General features: G+C 38.7%; 1 protein-coding gene across 1 annotated transcript in view; it reads left to right on the top strand.

The window, feature by feature from the left end:
* Positions 1-354: 354 nt before the first annotated feature.
* The window catches only part of ERN1 (endoplasmic reticulum to nucleus signaling 1), a 38,301-nt gene continuing 16,038 nt past the window's right edge, over positions 355-22,617 (top strand). Inside the window, exons 1-3 of the mRNA XM_026861301.1 lie at positions 355-531; positions 10,780-10,891; positions 21,778-21,811. Of these exons, the coding sequence (XP_026717102.1) occupies positions 355-531; positions 10,780-10,891; positions 21,778-21,811 (323 nt within the window). The remainder of the gene's footprint in view (positions 532-10,779; positions 10,892-21,777; positions 21,812-22,617) is intronic.

The following is a 22,617-nucleotide window of genomic DNA, read 5'->3' as shown; positions in this document are numbered from 1 at the left end:
CACCGGCGGTTTGCGAAGCCAGCGCGCTGCCCGTTTTCCTGCCGCTAGCGCGGGGTGGGGGGCTGCGGGGTGCCCGCCCGGTCCGGGCCAGCCCTCTGCCTGCTCACGGAACGCGTACCCCAACGTGTAGCGTGAGCGCTAACCCTCGAAATAGAAAATAGAGTTAACTTCCCAGAAAGTGGTTGATAAAAGTAGGACAAAAGAAACTTTTGGAAGCCGAAACTGTGTAGGTGTTTAGAGGAATTTCTGAGACATGCTGGATCTTTGCTCTGTCCCCTCATTACATCATAAGTGAGGAGGATTCTTTGCTTTCGGATAAAACCCCGGTGTATGTGTGTTGGTATCCAAACAGCCATGGCTCGCTGCCTGCCCCGTTTACCGTCTTACGGCATTTCGGTCCTTCTGTTTTCAGAGCGGAGACAGCAATGTGCACTAAGTGTCCCTCGAGTAGGTTGGTATCCAAAAGAGACTACAGTTCCGAATTCAAAGGTGAAAGTCAAAGTGCACAAGTCGCTGCCTCTACACAACCTCGTAAGAGGCTGGTTATAGGGTATGGCGTGGGGTGATAAAAGCACAGGGAATAGTGAAACTGGTGCAGAGCAGATGGAATGCGGAGCAGGTTATTTGTACGGAGGTAATAATTTTAAACAGTGTACTTTACAATGGGTGCTGTCTACTGTGTGTATACTGAGATGAAAACCTTAAGTATTCAAACATTCTGAAAGGTGCTTTTCTTTGTAAGTTCTCAGGATCAGGAGACAATGAAAAGGCCAGCTGGCGTTTGCTGTTTCCATTATACTGAGTGTGACAGAGGAAAGTTTTAGGTTATGTTGTTTGATGGATTGTTCATTGTTACCTAAAAATGCTGGTGTAATATACGAGGTTATAGTTCAGGTTAAGCAAAGCTGAAGGTTTTTTTACCTGGGATACAATAGCACCATTCCCCTTCTTTAAAAGTAAACACATTTAGTAGTGAAGTTGTATAACATACCTAGTGTTGTTCCTTCGTTAGGAAACTGGAAAAAATCAAACACAGGTGGTCAGCAAAAATTACTTTAAAATCTTTACGGTGTTAATGTCTTTGCCTTGGTCTGGACTGTAAGGTTGGACTGAGATATCTTCAGGGTCCTGACAGGTTTGCGGTTCAGATTTTGCAAGGAAAACACTGATTTGCAAACTTACGAAATTTTAAAATAGTACTCAATAAGGATACTAAGAAGTATTTTTAAATACCAAAAAATACTCTTTGAAACAACAGATTATTACTAAATTTTGTATAATTTTACTTGCATAGTCACAAAAACCTGGGCTTGGGCCCCAGTAGAATTCAGCCCCTGTTTTTTCCTTTAGATTATCTCTCATCTTGGTCTCTCTGCCCTGACATCTTACCTCAGATCACTATCTGATCACAGGTTCTCCATTTCTCAGCTCCCTCTCTGGTCTTTTGCTCTGCCAGCTGTAATCCCCACCATGACTTCCAAGTTAAAATCTATTACGTACTTCAGTCCCTTTTCAGAACTAGTTTTCATGTCTGTGAACTCTACCCCAGTCATCTCACCTGTGATTAACCCATTTAACTGGGAAAGCTTATGTAGAACTATTAATGTCACTTGAGGAATAAATTTCCATGAAAAAGACTGGCATACAATTCTTGATATTGAGGTGACATGAAGAACATGAGATTGCGTTTCATTGATTCGCATGAGAATCATTCACGTGAGATTGCATTTTCATGGATCATTCACACAACGTGATTGTGTTTTCAATAGATTTCTTTTAAGAGTACCTGTGATTTGCTGCTCTTTCTTTTTCTGATAAATGTACTGTTACTTTGTATCCCAACTTTAATATTATTTTCCTACAGTTTATGTTGCATGTTCATACAAGGGCTTCTTTTCCTGTCTTTTCTATATAAGATGAAATGCTGTCTTGTGTTATTTAGGTGACACAGCGTATGGCTCTTGGAATTGTCCTAGCCATGTATGGGAACACATTATAAAAGGGTGACATCTCAGATACAGCAATGAAAAATGCAGTAGAGCTGTCAGTAAATAAACAGTCACTGTAAATACTACACAGTAATGACTTACAGGTCTCTCTAGTTTGAAAAAAACCCTTGGTTTTGTGAGCCAGGGATGTTCCAAACTTTGCCTGTTTCTCTTTTAACGTGGAGTCAAGTGCAACTCAAAAATAACCACCTGGCTGGGATTTGGAACACGGATGGTTCCCTCCCGCAGCCCACGGGACTGTTCTTGGTGCTGTTAGGCTGTGTGTGCAGGCAGCACATGTGAGCTGCACCTGACATGGGAAAACCCCAGCCCTAGCCAGATGTCTTTTCTTCTAATGTGTTCTTTATCTCAGCATGAGGTGTTTGGCCAGTTCACTGCTAGCCATGAAAACCTGTGTGAGAGACAGCAGAAGGTTTTAAAGGGGACATCTTCAGTCACTATGTTAACTAACATTTCTGTGGTTTATTTGAGTTGCAGACCTCCTTGGTCACTCAAAAAAAGTAGTAGTTTAGGGTTTGGGGGGTGGATGCAAACTTGCACACGTAAAATTGTCATGGACATCTTTGTCCTGGAGTGTAAATTCAGACTCTGTCCTACTCATTTTGGTTGCTGGTGCTCTTGTGAATATTGAATAAATTTTGGTTTTACAGAGAGAATCAAGTCTGAAAACTTAGCTGGAAGTTTATGGTGTAGAGCACCACGCAAAGCTCAGTCAAGTCAGAGGATAGTTGGAGTGGGCCTCCCGTAGGTTTCAGGTTTTTTAATTGCGGTATAAGTGGGCATATGAATGAAAAGTCAGTGGAACAGGGTTACAGTGTTGGTGAGAAATAGCTAACAAAGATGTTGGAATTTAGTTTAAGATTAAAAGATCTGTAATTTGATTTAATTTTCTAATGAAGATACATTTTTTTGTCAGCTCACTTTCATATGTTAACTTAGTTATTAGTTATAGTGAAAAACTCCCCCCGATAGTTTGCTGAATTTCACAGAGAGTTTCTTCATGGCATGGTTTTATTATGCATAGTGAGTTTTAGCCTCTAGCCTGGCAATGTAATTAGAGGATAGCTATCAAAACCAGGGTAATGAATCATAGGCTATCTGTGATGAATATGCCAAATGCTTGTAGCGTGTGCTAATGTCTAAAAATATTTTGCTTTGTGTCCTTATTGGTTTACTGATTGTGGTTAAGTAGCATAAATTATGGTATAGGCCTTTTCTTATTGTGAGGAAAGTGTCTGCTGCTGTTAATGCTGAAGTTGGTTTTTAATACTTTTTTAGTAAAATGCAAATGTACATCCTGATGCATATTAAGCTAGTTTTGGAGTGAGGAATATAGATTTTTTTTTTTTCCTTGAGTGATTATTTATCTTGTCAACTTTTTTGTTTGGTAAGCCAGGCATTACCAAATAAATTATGAGGATGTAAATTATAGTTAGCAAACCATCCATCCTTTATCCTCCATTCAAATTAACTTTAGTGCATATATATTCCTACTTAAAGCTCAGAAAAGAGAAAATTATTACCTAGTTGCATGTGGCACTGAATTATTTCTATGAAATCAGTAACACTTCTTAGAGTCAGCAACACACCATCACACATCCAATGTCACTATGAAGTGTTTTTCATTTCTTTTTTCATACTTGAGGAACCTCTTGTACTATCACCCCCACAGCAAAACATATTTCTAGGTTACAGAACGATAACCTCAAAGAACTGCGTGGCCTGGTTTGCTTTCTGTCTGCTGTTTCCACTGACTTCAGAGGGATTTGTGCATACTTGGTGACCTGCATTTCAAACGTACTGTTTTTAAGCAGATAAATTAATGGAAAAAATTATTCCTGTGGGGATCTGTTTTCTTGTAACACAATAAAAACAGGGTATTGCTCTGCTAACCCTCAAAAAAAATTTGAAGTGTTGCGGTGGATGAAGATAATATCATCTTTGACACTGAACTGTGTCACAGACGTATACAGACACACCAGAACTTGTTCTACGGCTTTCACTGACCTTGGTTTGACTCCATGGGCCCTTCAGAGTTGTTTTGAGTTGTTTTCTTACTTCGATTGCTAAAACATTTTATCTAAAGATGTGGTAGATCTGGACTGAGGGGAAAACTGTTAATGTGAGAGTTAACCAGTATTTATAGTGCATTTCTATTTATAAAATGCTATTTCTATTGGTAGTATATTTCTATTCTAGCTTAAAAATGCTATTTTCTATTTAGTCCCAAATTTTAGGCTGTTATTGATTATTAGCAGTCAGCACTTTAGAGCATTTGTCAAAGCTGAACTCATGAGAGCTTGAAAATTTGTATTTTGAATTAAATTATTAAAAAATTAATTCTAGAGAAATCCCCAAGTAATTTCAAAATACTCTAAATCCTTCAATTTGTGTGGAAGGATGTGGAAGATTATTATGAGTACAGACTGTCAAGGCGGTAGAAGCTCTCACTGAATTCCAAAGAAGGTAGTTGTTAAAACAGACATTTCAGTTTCAGATAAAATAGAAGACGACCCAAACCAGGTTTTGCTTCTGTCTCATTTTCTCTGTTCACTATTTTTTTTTTTTTTTTTTTTTTTTTTTTTTGTATTCAGTTGTATCACCTCTGAAAGAAAATTGCAGTATGAAATAAAAATCTGTTTCAAGAATTTGCATTGCATCACAACAGTTGAGACCCCGCCCCAGCAGGGAGGACAATGTCAGTGTATACCAGTATTTATAAAGGGTCTATCTCAAGAGATTATTTTGTGGTGGAGAATCCTCTAACATACTTCATGCCAAAATGAAAACAAGTTTGGCTTGTACATGCAGGTATTTATAATTTTCATAGCTTTTCATAGCAGTGCTAATTCCAGGCTCTAATTAATCCATCGATCAATTAATTCTAAAGCTTTGTGTTCAAAATAAAGTCTATTGAGTATTTGCAACTTTGATACTGCAGTCTCTAACCACTGTTAAAAGTCACTAATAAAATCAAGAGAAAGTCGTTTTTATTTCTGAGACTGGGTGAAGCACAGGTCATTATTTAATCTGCTCATTTTTATGCCTGTTGTTCTGTGCAATTTGGAAGAATGACACCTTGTTTCCATACTATTATACTAAGTCCCTAGCCTTTTCTCCAAGTGACTACTGTAGGTGTTCAAAACAAATTAGTGATACTGCATTGCAACGTCTATGGACTCATCTGTTTGTTTTTTTTAAATTTAGGTCACAAACTTCAGCAGTGTCAGTGTATTACTCAGCTGGTTAATCACAACTGCATGATACTGTGTGCTTTGAAAAGTATGAATGAATGGAAGATTTTTAGTAGATGGTATTTTAGGTGTTTTATCTGTGTGCAAATACAACTTTAGAAGTAAAAGAAGAGCTAATGAAATCTCCCCTATACTCAGTCTTTCACCCAAAGAAGATGGTATCTTTGACACACAGGGTTGCAATGACCACATCAATGAGACTTTGATGGCTAAATATAAGAACACCCTTCAAAAGCAACGAAACTTAAACATGGGCTTATAGGAGAGGTGAAGGAAAGTATTAGAAAGAAGTGGTATTAAGACAAAGGCAGTCGGAGTGGAGAACAAGCTCAGCAGGAGCCGTGATGCTGCCTAACACGATTTTGAGGGAAGAAGATGCATGTATGTGCAGGATCCTTTTGTCAGTGAAATCGGTGTTGCCTCTGTGCTGATTTCACTCCCAGGGAAATCCTTGGGCAGTGAAGCAGAACTGGGGCCCAGAGCCCTCTGAAGAGAAGGGGATTCCTCTGGCTCGCCAGACTGAATGACCTCTTCCCTCCATGCCCGTGATGCTTGCGAATGCCGTAAGCACTTGCCGTCCCAGGAAGAGTTCACATCGCCCTGTTAACCAGAAGAACGGTAGCTGGGAGTGGCACTTTTCCCCCCAGACCAAGGACACTACACAGGAAAGCTTAAAAAAAAGCTGTGGTAATTTCATGATCTTAGTCATATCTGAGAAGTTTCTAGGTCATTCTGCTTGTGGGCAACATTCAGGTGGTGTTCTGATTTTCAGCAGAAACTTGTGTGAATAGCTTCTTCAGCTTTGTTTTTCTTTCTCTGCGGTTCAGCCTGTAAGTGATCTGGAGGGTAGATGCGCGGAGAAGTTGTCATATTCCTGTGACTGCAGAATGTGCAGAGGAACTTTTTGCACGTCAGTACTTTCTGTTTGGTCCCTAGTACTTAGAAGCCTTCTAAAATGTCCATAATCTGGAAGACAGTGTTGGTTACTGATGTTTTGATGAGAGTTTCAGAGCTCATGTTTAATGCCATGATTTCTATAGCCTCGATGTCACAACAAATAGATATTCAGATGTTAAACAGGCAAATGTTACATCTACAGATCTACAACAAGTAACGTTCCATGTACTATACATGACCGATATTTGATACCCACCCATAGGCATGGTGGTTATTTTACAAGCACATTTTTGTGAAGATGATACATGTTTTATTCACTTTACAGTAAGAAGACAGGAAGAAAACATGCTTTGTGGAGAATATACTGATTCTGTAAGATAAGAAGATAAAAGATAAGAAAAACTTGTGCACACTGTAAAAAAATAGCTTAGAAAAACAATCTTAGTCTGTATAAATGGAAGATGTCCTGGATTTGCTATATGTTATATTTTATTTGAAACTAAACTTCAACATTCCTCGTTGCAGTCTGGGTGTCAGAATTCCCACCTGCAATTTAGGGGAACTTCAATAATTTTAATTTCTTGCCTTTTAACACCTGTATGTTCTTGCTTAACTTAGTGTGTTTCCCTCTAGACGCAATTTCAGGGTATTTGTTAACTAAAATGATCGGTTTGGATAGTGGATGGTTTTGGTGTAATTTTTTTGATAGAAGAGCAGAGTCATTCCAGTCTTTTAAATTAAATGTTTTTGTTAATGGAGCTGGTTTAGGGTACATAGGTCTTCATGAAGAAACAGGTATTTCTTGTGTTCCCTGTGGTGTAAACCGCACAGGATTTATACCATATATCATGTTGTATTGTCATACTGCCTAACAATGTTTTCTGCCTTATCTATGCATCAGTTGGAAGAAGAATTAAATTTTGTCAGTACAGCTGCAGTGAAAATACACATTTGTTTGCTATGATAAAGCTCCAATGTGTTCTGTCAAAGGTCTGAGTAAAAAACAGTATAAGAAGTTGTTCAAATTTTGCAGTTATTGTGATTTCGTCTTTGAACTCACACAGATATGTAGTATGCACTTTAAACGGCTACCTGCTCTCTGATGTAGGGCAACATCTGGCAGTTGACAATGACAGTTAATTAAATGCAGTTAACCTGATGGGCACGGTTTGTTTATGCAATTAGTTGAAGTTCAGAGCTGGAATATTCATTGGTTCATGTTTTTTTGTTTTGTTTCTGTTTTGTAAGCCCTGCAGACAGCTTTATGCAACTGAAGCTTTCAAGTTATTTCATTTATTACAAAGCTTATCAGGTAATACTTAAATAAATTAAATAACTGTTACATCAGGTCTAAAACAAAAACCTGGAAATTTTTTTTTGGGGGGTGCATTAAGTATATATTAACTTAGAAATAAACTGGCTTTTCAACATTTTTCTGTATAGGAGGAAGAAATTCCTTACCTATCATGAATCACTGTTAACCAGAATTGTTTGGGTTGCTTTTTTTTTTTTTTTAAAAAAATTTTAAAAAAAAAAAAAAAAGTGTTGAGTTCTTCAAGTGAAAATTAATATATGAGTGCAAAATGTTACTGCACAAAGGTTAATTTGGAATAAATTTTGACCACTGTCCATTGCTTCCTGTTTTTATCACAACACTGATCCCTGTAAATTTTTAAATGTTTGCCTTTTCTTAGTAGCTTGAAACCAGAATGATCAGTAATGACTGCAAGCGCATCTCTGGGCTAGTATGTGGCTATACATGTTTCTGAGGATGACTCCTGGTGGGTACATCTCAAGATCAAACCCCTAGACAAAATGAATGCTGGAAGTCACCTGAAGTAACTCTATGGGGAAAATGTCCTAAGATACGGAGGATTTCCTAACAGTTGTTCCTACTGAACTGAGATGTACTGTCTACACACAGTGAAATCAGTCCAGTCTGCAAGTCTCCACAGCACTTTGGCCTCCAAAGGGAAAGAAACCTTTTCAAGTGGAGCTTTTTTCAGCCTCCTGGTATTCCTCAAACCAGTATCTTTTGTGGGCCTCATCACAACCCACTCACAAAATACTCATATTAAAACCACATTTGCACCACTATCATTTGTTGTCTCACACCGATGATAAGAGTGAGGGAATTTTTCAGTCTGATGCAAGACATCTGAGAAGTGAGGAGTGCTGCCATTGCTCAGTTAGTGCCCCACTTGCTCATTAGTGTCCCAGGTTAGGAAGATTAGTTGCTGTAATTCTTAGATTATTACAACCTTGTGCAGGAAGCAGTCTTTGTTTACAAAGAAGCCGTATCTTTTGCATAAAAGCAGCTATAAAGATAGCTAGAACGCAACCAAAAGCCTCCCTCCTATTTTTGTTCAAGGATAGCTTTATGCAGGCAGCTAGGCAATGATGGATTTTAAAAAGTAAATCTTCCTGGGGAGACAGATTAATGTCACAGTTAGATGGCTTTCAGCCCCAAATAATGGAGTGTGGATTGTGTCTTCCTCTTGGGGTCGCAGAATCAGTGGATCTGGCTTGTTAAATGGTTGTTTTAAGGAAGATGGGAAGACTGGACTTACATGATTGTAAATCAACTACTCCGTCCTAAGTTGTTTTGGGAGTTCGTATAGAAAAAGACCTAAAGGGCAAAATTTTCATGAATTACTTTGATACAGTGGCCACGATAGTTTGATTTAATGAAAGTCATAGTACAAAAGAATGAGAACTCCTAACTCCACAATACAGCCTCTCTTTGCTCTTACGGACAAATCAGGTCATTAGGCTAGAAAGCGACTCCAGTTCTGATTAGGAACATCTCAAGCTGCATATTTTATAGGCCATTTTCTATTTTTCAGAGCTGTTATTCAGGGTCCATGTTTGAAGAAACATTGCAAGGTTTGATTCCAGATGCAGCTGTAAATATTTTTTTCAAGTGTAGATGTCTGTGCAGCCTACAATAGTTTAACTACATCAGATAATGAAAATTGTATTTACGTGTTAAGATACATCTCTTTTTTTTTTTTCTGAACTTCCAGCATTTATTTCTGATCTATGGTTTGTGTATTGTTGATTTGTGCTTTTCATTTTTTTTCTGCACTGTGTGTTTTACAATTGTCTCCTCCAGCTGTTTTCGTTATGACTGGAAAGAAGGATGTATAATATTTGTAGGTGTGACCTGAAAGATGGCTAGTTATTACTTTATAATATTATCCTCTTAGCTTTATTCTTTACCTGAAAGTCTAATTGGTTTAGCCGAGTTGCATTAAAAATGTATAGTTTTCCAAAGAAAGCTACTCATATATCCATGCATTTTAATTTGGCAATTGCGTATTTTGCTTTGCAATAATTCTAACATGACTAATAATTGTTTTTTACAATTGAAGTCATTGAAGACATTATTAATTATATAAAATGCATACACTTTCATTTCATGAACTGTGGTTATATTTAACTGTGAAACTTCTTGAACGTGGCAGGTGGCACACAGATGAGCAGTGCAGATAGTTACAGATGACAAGTTACTTGAGCAATAACTTGAGACTTGGTAAAGGGATATAGGTCAGTCTTAGGGTGTGTGGGATCATGTTTAGGCAGAAAGAGTCGACATTAAATTAACATGTTTTTTCTGCAGTGCAGTGAAACACCTTGGTCTTAGCCTCATAACTATAGAGCTTAGCCTGCAATAACTAGAGAGCTGTTGAGTTTTTGATGTCTGTGTGATGCCCTTTAAATAAAATTACATGCTCTGCAAAAGCCAGGCTCAAAAGCTACTTGGCTCTAGGAATGACAGCAGGCACCCAAGAGCTCTGTGCCCGTATGTGTAAATACAGAGTGACATGTCTCCAGTGGCAGAATGATTAGACTGTCAACGTGAGGTTTGAATCCCGCGGCTAACTGCTTTGGAGACGTCTGTGGATGTGTTAATACGTATGGACTTTCTTAAACAGTGTTACTTATGTCTACTGCAGAAATACAGGATCAGGAGAGGTATAAAAACACAATTAAGAGGCTTAACAATATGGATCTCCTCCAACCTTTAAGCTGCATCTATCCTAAATATTCTGCCCTTTCTCAGAGACAGCCTACATGCCTGCAGCTCCATCCTGTCTCTGAGCCGCAGTCAGCCTCACAGGATATTGATCACCTTTCAGTTTTATTCATCCATGTTCTACCCAACCAGTGTCTTTTCATCTCTAGGGGACTAAACCTTGGCAAAAGTCTGTTCTATATACTTGGTAGTAGCATGATTTTGACATTAACACTTAGGTTCTCTGAGCTGCTTTGAAGTTCCTTACTCTAACTGATTTAGCACATAGTCTTAGTATCAGTTCTTTCCTAGATCAGCCCTATCTCTGGTTTCTCCTAACTCTAGTAGAAGAATATTTTAATATGAAATTGAAAACTGAGGTTATGTTAAAGCATCCCCTAGTTTGTCTTTAGGGGAACTTAGCACAGTAATCAGTTCCATAACGTTGACAGAAAAAAAAAAAATTAAAATCAATTAATTCAAAGGGACAAGAAAGTTGTCGGGTGTGTGTGATTTGAAAAGAAGTGATGTTCTAGACACTGACAGTTACGAGTAAACTCTGCAGTAAATTACATTCAGCATATGGGTTTTTCTTTTCCAGAACACCAGCTCAGTAACTGTGCCAGAAACGCTGCTGTTTGTTTCGACCCTTGATGGAAGTTTGCATGCTGTCAGCAAGAGGACAGGAGCAATCAAGTGGACTTTAAAAGAAGGTGAGCAGGAGGTGTCCTGATGCCCTCTACTCAGTAACAGAAATAAGTCAAATCAATTGATAATTCAAACTGTTGTAGGGCCTGGTAAATACTTGCTTTTTTTTCTTAATTTTGCTCTTGCTCCAAAATTAAGCTACAGTGTTTCTTGGAGTCGTGTTCATCTTCCTATTTTCACTTGCAGATTTTTTCCAGGTTAATGTTTTAGGTTTGGTTTTTTGTTTTGTTTTGTTTTTCCCCAGAATGTTAAAGCTGTAGTGATGTAATTGATAGGTATCATGTTTTATGGGAATGAGTGCAATATAAACAAGCACAGAACAGAACAGATGTCAATGAGAGTGTCAGCTGGTGGAACTGGTGGCAAAGGGCTTGCAATGATTCTGTCTCTGGAATATCCTACATTCACTGGTGCGGTGGATATCATGCAAACCTCAGGCCTTTTTTTTTCTATAATAGATGTTTAGGAACAGCACAGCTTTTTAAATAAAAGAACTGCATTTGTGAAAAGAAATTTAACGTTGCTCAGTGACTGGAATTGATTTTGTAATTTTAATTACTAAGCAGAGATAGCTCTTTCTATCTACATGAAAAATTCAATTTAATACAAATTGTTTTAGTGGGACTCTGATTATCTGTGGTAGAAGTGATAGTAGCACTTTCTCTTCACTTCTGGAAATAAATTAGAAAGCGGGTCAGATGGAAAGGAGTCACAATGATTGCATCATTCTGTCCTCTATTTTTAAACCTGATGTCAGTTTAGTAGGTGTGCTGAAATGGTAGGAAATGGATTGTGCATATTGGATGTCTGCGGTACTAACCAGTTGTTTTGAATGCAAATCTACAAAAAGTTAATTCGGTGAATGAGAAGAGAATGCTTTTGTAGCTCCTCTTGAAGTAAAAAGGGGTGAGCAAGTATTTTCTTGAACGATCTTGATAATTGCAGTGATTACATTTTCTCTCCCGTCTCCTCTTTAAATTTAGACCTCTCCTTTGCCTGAACACCTTGAATAAAAACAAGTTATCAGCCTTCCCCTTTATTGCTCCTGTAGGCCACTGGGGTGTTAAGAGAAGCTTACTGATACGAACATACACTACATAGTCCTGTCCTAGAAGGGTGTCATAACTGACATTTGTTTGCAGCTCAGCCTTAGTAAGTGGCAAGAGGTTTTTTGAGGAAGAAGTGAACAGACTTTGGTAATGGAAAGGATCTTGGTCAGAGTGTATTGCTCAAGGAACTTCCCTTGTTCAAAAAAACATTATTGCAAAACTATTGTTGGTGCAGTAGAACTGCCAGACTGGATAGTCTAGTTGTATAGGACTACTTCTTTTTTTTTTTTTCTCTACGTTGCTAACTGTATCATTCTGCATCTTACATACATGAGGTATGTTCACTTTCTTTTGCAAAGCACTTACTGCCCATTAGTTATTGTTGTGTCATGGAACAACACACAAGGGTCAATAGAAAAAAAATGAGTGGTAGTTATCACTGTTACAAGATGCTTCATGAGTTAACTTAGTTAAGTGTACATGGACCAAGGACCTGTACATATAAATTGTTGAATTAATTTGTAATTGGAGGGGTTCTGTTTATTTTTGCATAACTGTATTTGTTGGTGGTCACCGTGTGGGTGGGAAACGCAACGAAGGTGCGACAGTGTTGGAAAGTAATAGCCTAAGGAAGTCCTTAACCATCTTGCTGTGCTAAATCCCCAGAGAGATTTAATAGTGCAGAATTCAGTATTAATTAATACCAGTGTATAAACACATTTGTTGGGTGCACTCTCTCTGACAACAATATGCTTCTGTTGTTGCAGGGAATTACCCAGGGGGAAGCTGCATGCATTGCAAGCAGTGTTCTTGCAGGTGCCGTTTTACCCTGATTCTCAGACAGTGAACCATGTGTTGTAGTTCATGTGCTTTGAGAAGCTGTGGAGGTCACCCCAAGTGCTGCAGCAGCATTCATCAGGAAGAGAACATTTTATTACTGCACTTAAGCAGCAAGGTATTTAACAAAGGGCAATTCATATACATTTTATTTTCACTGGAAAAAAAAAAAAACAACAAGGCAGTGTTCATTATCAGGCAGTACTTAAACAAACATAAAAATCTTGCCATGTGTGGTTTGTTGTAATTTAGCATTGAAGCTTATCTTAGGTATGCAGAGTAAATGAGCCAGTGGTTATCACCACAATGATATGTTTGGGTTTCCTTGCATGGCAAGAAAGGTAGCCTGAATACTTGTGCTCTCCATAAAGCAGGCAAAAAAAAAAAAGGGTCAGTTAGTAATAGGACTCTCCAGTAGTTCAGAAGTAAAGCTGCATTGCCTGCAGTTATTTATAGCAAGATCGTGGAGTTATTTGTTGAGGGTGCCTAATACCTTCATTTCCTGACAGCTTCAACAGGTCCTGCTGACAGCTCTCGGGATTTTTCAGTGGCCAGGTAACTGATGCTGCTTGTTCTCTGGGTCTTGGAAAGCTGGAATATAGTTGGAATGTTTATAGAATGAACACGTACTCCTCTTCCCCCCAGATTCCTGAAAGGCACCTTTGCTGTGGCCCCACAAAAACATTGTATTGAAAAGCACTCATTTGAAAGGGCGTTGAAAGGGTGTGGCATGCATTTAAGATCAGAGACTAAATAAAGCTCTTAATGCTCTCTCTGATCAATAGAAGGAGCTGTCAGTTCTAAGTGACAGTGGGATAGGCTCCCATGGGTTTTGTACTTGCCCCTAGCAAGATACTTAGTAAGCATCCTCAGTAAGATCACTTAGAATGAAAACTCTTCCCCAAAATTGCTGGAAATGAAACTTCTGTCATTTCCTATCGATCTCTTTGAAAGGTACAGGGGTGCAGCGCTTCAGGTTTGCTTTTACATGCAGGTAAAAAAAGTAGACAGTCATAGAGATGGTGACAAAAGAACTCGTTGGCAAGGCATAATCTGGAGAATGCTTTTCTCCTTAATGTCAGACTTTATATTCTGATTTCAGTGTGAGCTTTAAGAATGTGATTTAAAGACTGTCCTGTTCCCTCGCATCTTTGTAAAAACCATCCTGTACATCACCGTTAGCTGAAGGGCATAGGTTAATGAACAGAATATTGAGCTTTGAGATGCGAAGAATGTGGTGTTTCAAACTGTATTCTTGGACAAAATATTTTTCTGTTCTTCAGACAGTCACTCCTGTGTGTCCTTCTGTACTGTTCAGCAATCTCTTTCTTTTCATTCACCAGCTCCTTAAAAGCTTTTCTCCTAAGAACTAATTCAAAGCAGTTTGCCAGAAGAACATACATACAGATTTGGGTCTAGATTTAGAGCTAGCAGAAATTTTGTTACGATCTTCAGTTCTCTGGAGCAATCACAAAAACTGATGGCCCACAATCGTTTTTAAAGGTTTTGGTTTCTAATGCATTACTCATAAGCTATGGATTTCAGTGAGCCAGTCATGATAAGACAGATAGAAAGACTGTAGTTATTAACGGTATGCAACAGGTAGATTCTAAAGGGTGAATCTGCGATCTGTCGGTCCTGCTCTAGTAACAGTGGTTATTCCCAGGCAAGAAGAAATACCTTTATGCAGAGCTGTAAATTAATAAGGATTGTCAAAACAAAACAGTGCTCTTTTCAGCAAATTCCAGAGGGTAGTTTGTTAGTATCTCTAACCTCATTTGCTGTAATTGCAACGGCAGGGGAGGATGACACGATTTTAAATTGGCCCGTTAGCCCAAATCTTATGGTGAGGCCTCAGGTCAGGAAACCGTTTTTTCCAGCTCATTCCAGTGGGGCAGCGACTTACTCATTTGCTGTTTCAGAATCTCCCACTTCTTCTTTTCAGTCATTGGTAAGGGCACATTACAGTGATGAAAATGTGCAATTCTGTCTTGTGCATTAAAAAAGATGTGGTTTTTGGTCAAAGGGCAAATTTTATCTTATCATGTATTTGTGAAATATGGAAAAAGACCCAATACATTATATTTAGCATTATGGTTACAGTTTTTAAAATTATATATATGGCTTTTTTCCATATATGTATGCAAAATACAGGTTGGAATTATTTGAGAATAATCTAAAACATGTCATAGTTCTGCCCACTCACAAACAAATGATACAGGCACAAATATTTTCTGGCCATGATGCAACCAAAACTGTATTGGGACAGCTGCCTGCTGTGAGGTCAAAATGTTAACTTCAGGGAAGCGTAACTGAGTCCAATAATTTACTAATTTCCTGGCCAGTCATTATGTTAACATGTTTCTAATAACTGCTGTACTTGTGGATAAACTCTTAGAGTTCTAGAATAAATCTTTATAACCTAGAACCAATGTCCTTTAAATTCTCTTTTTCTTGACACAGTTATTTTACAAATCTCTTTATTACCTTGTAAAAATGAAAGCTTTTCAATTCTTGCAGGATAACATTTTTGAAGTCCCACAATGACAAGGAGAGGTATCAGCAGTCTTTTTGATGGCATTTCTAGCCTACTGATATCCCTGTATTATATACTGAAAACTGATTAATATATACTGATACCCACAGCATTACTGTGCTTTGCTGAATTAATTTAATGAAGAGTATCAGTGGCAATAATTTTACTAATAGCATGTGCTTATTTACACACAGGTGTGCATTACTAGATCAGAAGGCTAGAGCTACTGTGTGTTGAATTGTAGGATTTTGATGTAGGAATCGTTAACATACTCTGCTTTAGTGGAGGCTGCAGGAAAAACAAATTGGAAACCCATGGAAATATCTATAGAAAACTTGATCTTCCCTCCAGCACTGGAGATATTTACAGGGTGGTGTCCTGCTTCCTAACTCACCCCCCACCATACCCTATAGTTGTTTTGACATCTTTGTTTTCCTGGTCTAGAAAGTGGAAAGCTTTTGGACAATATCATACCAAAAACTTTATGTAGGACGTTGCAAGAAGTTGGCTTTTCCTCTGCTACAGGGAATGGAAGCTTAAGGGAGAGGCAGATGTATTTTTATCACAGTTTTATTACATTTTCTCTGTAAAGTTTTTGTTCTGATACAGAATAGTTACTGCTTTGTTCGGTGGTTATCATCGCTGTTGTTGGTATTGGAACAGATCGGGCCTATTAGAATGACTTACCCAGTTACAGGGAACTGCAGTTCAGGGAAATTTTGAAAGCAGGATTACGCGATTACAGTCTCAGCGTGTTAACACTTGAGTGCTGAGCTGTTGAAGAGGAGGCCTCTTCTCTGACTTTTGCAAGAACTCTTTCTGTTTGACCCATTGCGGAGCAAAAGGTGACTTTAGCTATAAGACGACTCATTCCTTTACTAGTCTGTATTCAAGCATATGAAAACTATTGTAAGACCTGACAACAATAAGTTAAAGTCAAGATTTTCTTTTTATCTGAGAGTGAGTTATTTCAAAACAAACTTTGCAATAAAGCTGGAGCACGTCCCAAACCACATGAAAGTGAATGTGAAGAGTTCATTGTCTTCGAAGTATCTTCACAGAGCTACAACCTTAGTTCAGGATCATGACACTGTTAAGAAAATGAGAACATCACCTGACTAGCTAAAAATGTAGAGAAATGGCTCTCCACAGCCCATCTTTCCAGGTGGATGATGCTAGTAGTGAAAAGAGAATTCCTTTCACTTCAGAAAATAAACTCCTCCATTAGTTTGTGTTCACTCATTAGCCTCATGTGTTGAATTGAATCGGATACTGTTACTAAATGCTTTCTAGCATTTCATGTACACTTAAATGTAGCAGGAAGCCTTCAGAATAATCAGTGTTTTGGTTCATGTGCCGGTAAGTACTAAAAAAATTTCCTGCTGCTTTGTAATAACATCTTAATCTGTTCCATCTACCTCTTTTTTATCATTGTTAGTAAATCAAATGTTGGTTACTGAGAAAATAAGTAAAAGCAGGATTTTTTTCACTTCTGATGAAGCACTGTTGTTCTTGACATTGAAGCCATGATAATAAAGAAAAGTTTAAGGACTTTCTCATGAGCATGATGCTTCCCTACAGCACGTACTGAACAGCTTGGAACTTGTCATAAGGTTTTCATTCATGTCTTCTGATATACAAGAGTGCTTGAGAAAAATGCACTATACAAGTCAAAGAGACATTCATGGGTTTTCTGGCATCATTAGTTAACGTGTAGGATACCTTTGTTGATAAAATTGTTGAAAGTGGCATGTTTCCAATGGCGTTCAGAAATACAAGCTTTGGGGTGAAAGCTTAATGCAAGTAAATACTGCACATATATATATACATTTATATAGATTTATGTGCGTTCTTTTGCTGTTAGGGTGCTATGCGATTGATAAAATAATTCAAAACTTCTTAGACCTTTAAGATAGTTGGAGCAGAGTGGAGCACTTTTTTTTTCTTCAGTAAAAGTAGATTTCCCAGTGTCAGAAAATGAAGTGAAAACAAGTTATTAGTCTAAAGATACTATATTATTATTATTATTATTATTATTATTATTATTATTATTATTCACTCTATTTTGGGGGCAGAGAGGGAGCTATAGGAAAGCATCACTAATCAGAATCTCCTGCAAATGTCATGGACAAAGCAGGATCAGTTGCTAGAAAATCTAATCTACCTTTTGAAATTTCCTGTAATTGTTCAGGTTTTCCTGCGCATTCTTTGCAAAAACCCTGAAATACTAATCTGTTTGAGGAAATCGCATTCTGTCCTGTTCTACTGACATCATGTGTGTTATGTCAGTATGAGTGCAGTTAGAAAATTTGAAACTTGATTCAGATAGTACTGGTTTTACACTGCAATTTCATCTAACAACTTCACCCCTCCATTTAATTCAGAGAATAAGCAGTTCCTTTATCAAAACTAAATTTAAAGGTTTCTGAAGATAATTTGGACAAGAAACTATTTTGTATGCTTTGCCTAGGCTGACTAGAAAGGGATTTTAAAGACAGTTTGATTACTATACTTAAACAATGTATATGCAGCCAGTTATCACTTCGAAAGCCAGTTGTGCAGGTTTGTTATCACTAACGATCACTGGAGAGGGAGATGTTTGTAGATAGGACAAAGTTGCTCAAGCACTGTTGGTGAAGATCGCTGTTGTCTAGTAATAACATCACCACAGGCAACAGTTTACCACGTAAGACACTCTCTGTGTAATCAGTTCATCAAGAGATTTGCAAAGTTTATTTGGCTTTTGCTCTCAGCAGTGCTTGTAGCGTTTGCATTGAATCTGACTTCAACTGAGGCAGGTGCCGTTTTCTGCTGATTTATGATGCTGTTTCTTTCACAAAACTGTGAGAGTTTCCCTTCCCATGAAGCATGCATGATTATAAAAAAACTAGCCTGTGGTATTTAATGTCTCTTTCTTCTTTTAGATCATTTCACCTAGACTTTTGGATACAATGAGTATATAAACTTGCTGTCTGTTTGCTTTTAGTAGTTCACCCTAGCAGTTCCCAACTCCAGAACTGAACCACTTTATATAGTGGTCATCTAATGCTTTTTTCTTGCTTGCTTTTTTACTAACGAAGAGATGATGTTGTTAGTCACCATGTGTTGCATTAGATATTGTGAAGCTCACGGAATACTTGAAGCGAACACTGAGTAATAATTGGCATATAATCAACTGTAAGTTTGGAGCAGGAGGGTCCCTCCCAACATACCCTGAAACCAGTTTTTTCACGCAAGGGATAGAAACAATTGCTTGGTATAGTTAATGGAATAAAGGTCTGACTAGGCAGCGTGGCCTGTAGAGACAGATATGTAACGATGAATCACTTAGCTCCTTTGTTTGAATCCTGATTATTCTTAGGGCATTTTGATGTGTACTTGGGTTCTCAATAAATTAAATCGAGTTTATGATATAATGTGGACTTCTACACTTACACAGCATTCCCATCTTACGTCAGTGAACTGTGGTAATGGTGGTAACCATCAAGAGATGCTCTCTGTCTTCTGTGACTACGTGTCAATGCCTGTGACTCCTAAGAGTACCAGCTAAACGATCTCAGTGGTTTTGCTACCCCTTGTATGAGGCTCCAAGTATAAGTTCACAGGACTAGTGGGTTTCCTCCCAGAGCCAGTGCACAGGTCTGCAGGGTCCCTGCGTTAGAGGGAATTTGTTGTGATTTGGAAGGAGACTCTGACAGTGTTCTTGCCCAAGCTGGAGATGCCAGTGCAGGGGTGAGTAACTGTGTTGAGGGAAATAGGTAAAGCACAAAAGTTGACAAGTCTCCTCGCTGAGCAGTGAGTTTGCTAGATGTAGTACGATTCAGTGCTTGAGCAGAGCACTGCTCCCTCTCCACTTAGTGGGGTTGTTTGCAGAAGCTGAATATGCGTTTGAGTAGTTTATCCTGACTGCTTTGAGGATGTATCCGGACCGCTTTTTAGGCTTAAATAGGAAGAATTAAAAGAAAAAAAAGTAGTTATGTTTTGAACAAAGCTGCTCTGAGAGTGTTCACTGTGGTAAAAATAAATCGATGAAAATATTATACTTTCTTTCTGCCTCTGATATTCTATGTGCATCTTTTGGTGACTGCTGTTTTCAGCTGCATTGTGGCTAGAGACCTGTTTGGGTAGGGGTTTCTAAAGTTTTTTTAATCTGTTATATAAAACGAAGGGATGTCCTCCTAGGCCATTGTCATCAAACCCAGCAGTTCATGTGATACAATATACAGCAGGAGAGACTTTGCAAGACCCATGTAACAAACCCTGAATTTCTTGTTCTTGTCTTGCTTAGCTCAGCAAATATCACAGTACACTCAAGCTGTCCAGAGTCTCTGCCAGTTTCCCAATCAAAGGCTCTCAAAGCATCATTGTTTTTGTTCTTATTTCCTTCCTGTTGCATCATGATGTTTGCATGGAGACAAAACAGGTGAAAAAACAGTGTTTGTTTGCTTGGTCATATTTCATCATCTTACTCAGGCTTATTCTGGTGTAATCCTTCGATTTCCCCTGTGGAAGTGGAGCTACCTTGCATCCTCCTGACTTCTGAGTCGCTTTCTGCCAACGTACCCATAATTTGTTTGCCTTGGAAATTGCAGAGTATGTCTTACAAATCTGGGAACTTTTGTGGTTTTGGCATCAGGATTGAAAATCCCATGATTCAGGATTTTTTTGAGGCCTCAGATAATTTCGAGGTCACATCACCTTATACTAATTTACCATTTAATATATAAGGATTTAGATTTACTATTGTCAGGTTTTATTTCATTATTTCTTTTTGTTGATGCAAGCTAAACTGTGATTCTGATCACTGAAAATACCAACTGCAGTGAGATTGTTTCCAAACCTTTGGATTTTTATGTGATACCTTTGATTTTTATGTAATGTGGATTATTTGATAAATTTTAGTGGGAAGATTATTTCAGTGAAAAAAAAACAGGTTTCGGGTATACCTCTTGGCAGACTTCTGTTTTTCTTTTCAGTGACATGCTGATCACAGAGGTTTTTATCTTGGAGTAGGAAGTGAAACTAAGATTTTTCTGACTTGTGTTGGAAGTCTGAAAACTTGCTCTGAAGTCATTGGCAGTCTTTCCATTCATTTCAGTAGGTGTAGCACTAGGCTTTCAGTTTGTGTGTTGCATCTTAAATTAAATGTTGAGTTGGCTAGAAAGCAGATGCTTACCTGCCTGATACACAAAGTAGCAAAAGTTCATAAAATACAGATTAAAACATACCAGATACTAGCCCAGTCAGTAGAGCATGAGACTTTTAGTCTCAGGGTTGTGGGCTTGAGCCCCACGTTGGGCACCAAAAAAGGACTGCCATGGCTTAAACCCAGCTGGCAGCCAAACACCACACAGCCACTCAGTCAGCATCCCCTGCTCAGGGGATGGGGGCACTTGGAGGGGTAAAGGTAAGGGGACTCGTAGGTTGAGATAAAAGCAGTTTGATAATTGAAATAAAATAAGAATAATAATCATAGCATCATCGAATGGTTTGGGTTGGAAGGGATCTTAAAGATCATCTTGATTCCAACCCCCCTGCCACAGGCAGGGACACCTTCCACTAGCCCTGGTTGCCCAAAGCCCGCTGACCGGTGCTCCGCCCGTTCACGGCTAGCGATCCCGGAGGAGATCCGAAAACTGCAATCCCAGAAGTGAGAGAGCAAGCTTCCTGGCCAGCCCTCATCTGTGTGCTGAGCGTGACGTATGAGATGGGATAGTTCGCTGGCAGTTGGGGTCCGTTGCTCTGGCTGTGCTGCTTCCCAGCTTCTTGTGCACCTGCACGCTAGCGGGACGTGGGGAGTTGCAAAGTCCTTGATTTCTTAGCAACAGCTACAAATGTCGGTGTATTCTCAACATTCTTCTCACACCAAATCCCCTACTGAATCCAAAACACAGCACTATTCTAGCTAGTAAGAAAAAAAATTAGCTGAAACTATCCTAGCCAAAATGAGGACAGTACTTTTGTATCCCTGTTCTCACAGTGTCCGCAGACTCCCGTTAGCGGTAGCTTGGGTTTAAGTAAAACTGGTTGTTGAAGCCTGCACAGTGAAGGCAAGTTATAGAGAGCTGCCTCCTGGGCAGCCAGTGCCCAGTGATCACATACTGGATGCAGGAGTTTTTATTACCGTATATACAGGCAGCTCTAACAAGTGAGAAATGAGAATACTCAGGATGAAGTACAGTGCTGCTGTCTTCTCCGAGTCTCCTTCCAGGGTAGCTGGGGAGTAGCGTGGACAAAAAATGAGCAAAGAACTTCAGAAAGTTTAAAACTTCTCAGGTGCTTTGTGCTTTCCCATTTTACAAACCTAGTTTCACAACCAAGCAGCTGAGACTGCCGAGCTGGCCCCTGTCAAACTCCATGCATCAGCCTTTCAAAAAGGAGCAAGTTGTTGCAGTCCTGACCTAATCCTGTATCTAGTGAGTTCGAGGAATCGAATTGCCAGTATTAATGACTTTTTCTGTTTATGCAGATCCTGTGCTCCAGGTGCCAATACATGTGGAAGAGTAAGTCTCTATCTCATTTATTGCTTGTTCAGCTTTCACCGAATCTTGAAATTTGGTTTAATTTGAACTGAAACGATCTGTGTTCTAGAAAAGTTGTGTACCTTGCATAATCAGTTTAGATAGGTGGTTTAGAGACCAGATACAGAAAGGATATAATTAGCTACATACAATTCTCTTTATTTGTAGCTCTAAGAAGAAACATCCTGCCTGCGGACTTCTCTCGAGCCCTTGCTCAGGCTGGGAGATAAGTGTGCTAACTGTGCCACAGTCCTAACTGAGCAGCTTTGAAAATGTCAGAAACAGCCAGGGAGTGATCTCTGGGGTTTGTACTTGCTCTCTTTGAATAAAAGACTAAAAATAGTGAAGCATAGGAAACTTCAACCACCACCAGTACCAGAATCTTCAAATGAAACCCTCAAGCTGTTAACTTCAGAGTAGTTGCTCCAGCATTGCAATCTCACATTTAACTAGAAAATGTCAGACTTTAACTTCACATCTCTGAAGTCAGTGGTAACAGCCTTTCTTTTTTGTGGTTTGTTTTTTGATGTTGGAGTTTGGGGTCGGGTGTTTTAGTAGTTGGGGGTGGGGGGGTGTGCCTTTACCTCTCAAACTTACTTAGTTCTGACAACTTTTTTCTTTGTCTTCCTTATGCTCTTTGGTTTTGTATGGTTTTAATTCTGTGACATTTTAAAAGCATATAAATCTTGTTTAAAAGCTTTCACCCAAGTGATTGCCTGCCACATTTGCATCTTTGAATTTTCAAATGTATTAGTAATCTTAGTTCTGTCAGTTCTGAAACTATTTTA

This window comes from Athene cunicularia (assembly GCF_003259725.1).
Source record: "Athene cunicularia isolate RWA chromosome 18 unlocalized genomic scaffold, athCun1 chr18_part1, whole genome shotgun sequence".
Lineage (NCBI taxonomy): Eukaryota > Metazoa > Chordata > Aves > Strigiformes > Strigidae > Athene > Athene cunicularia.
The sequence above is the reverse complement of the archived record's forward strand: the minus strand, read 5'-3'. Positions and strand labels throughout refer to the sequence as shown.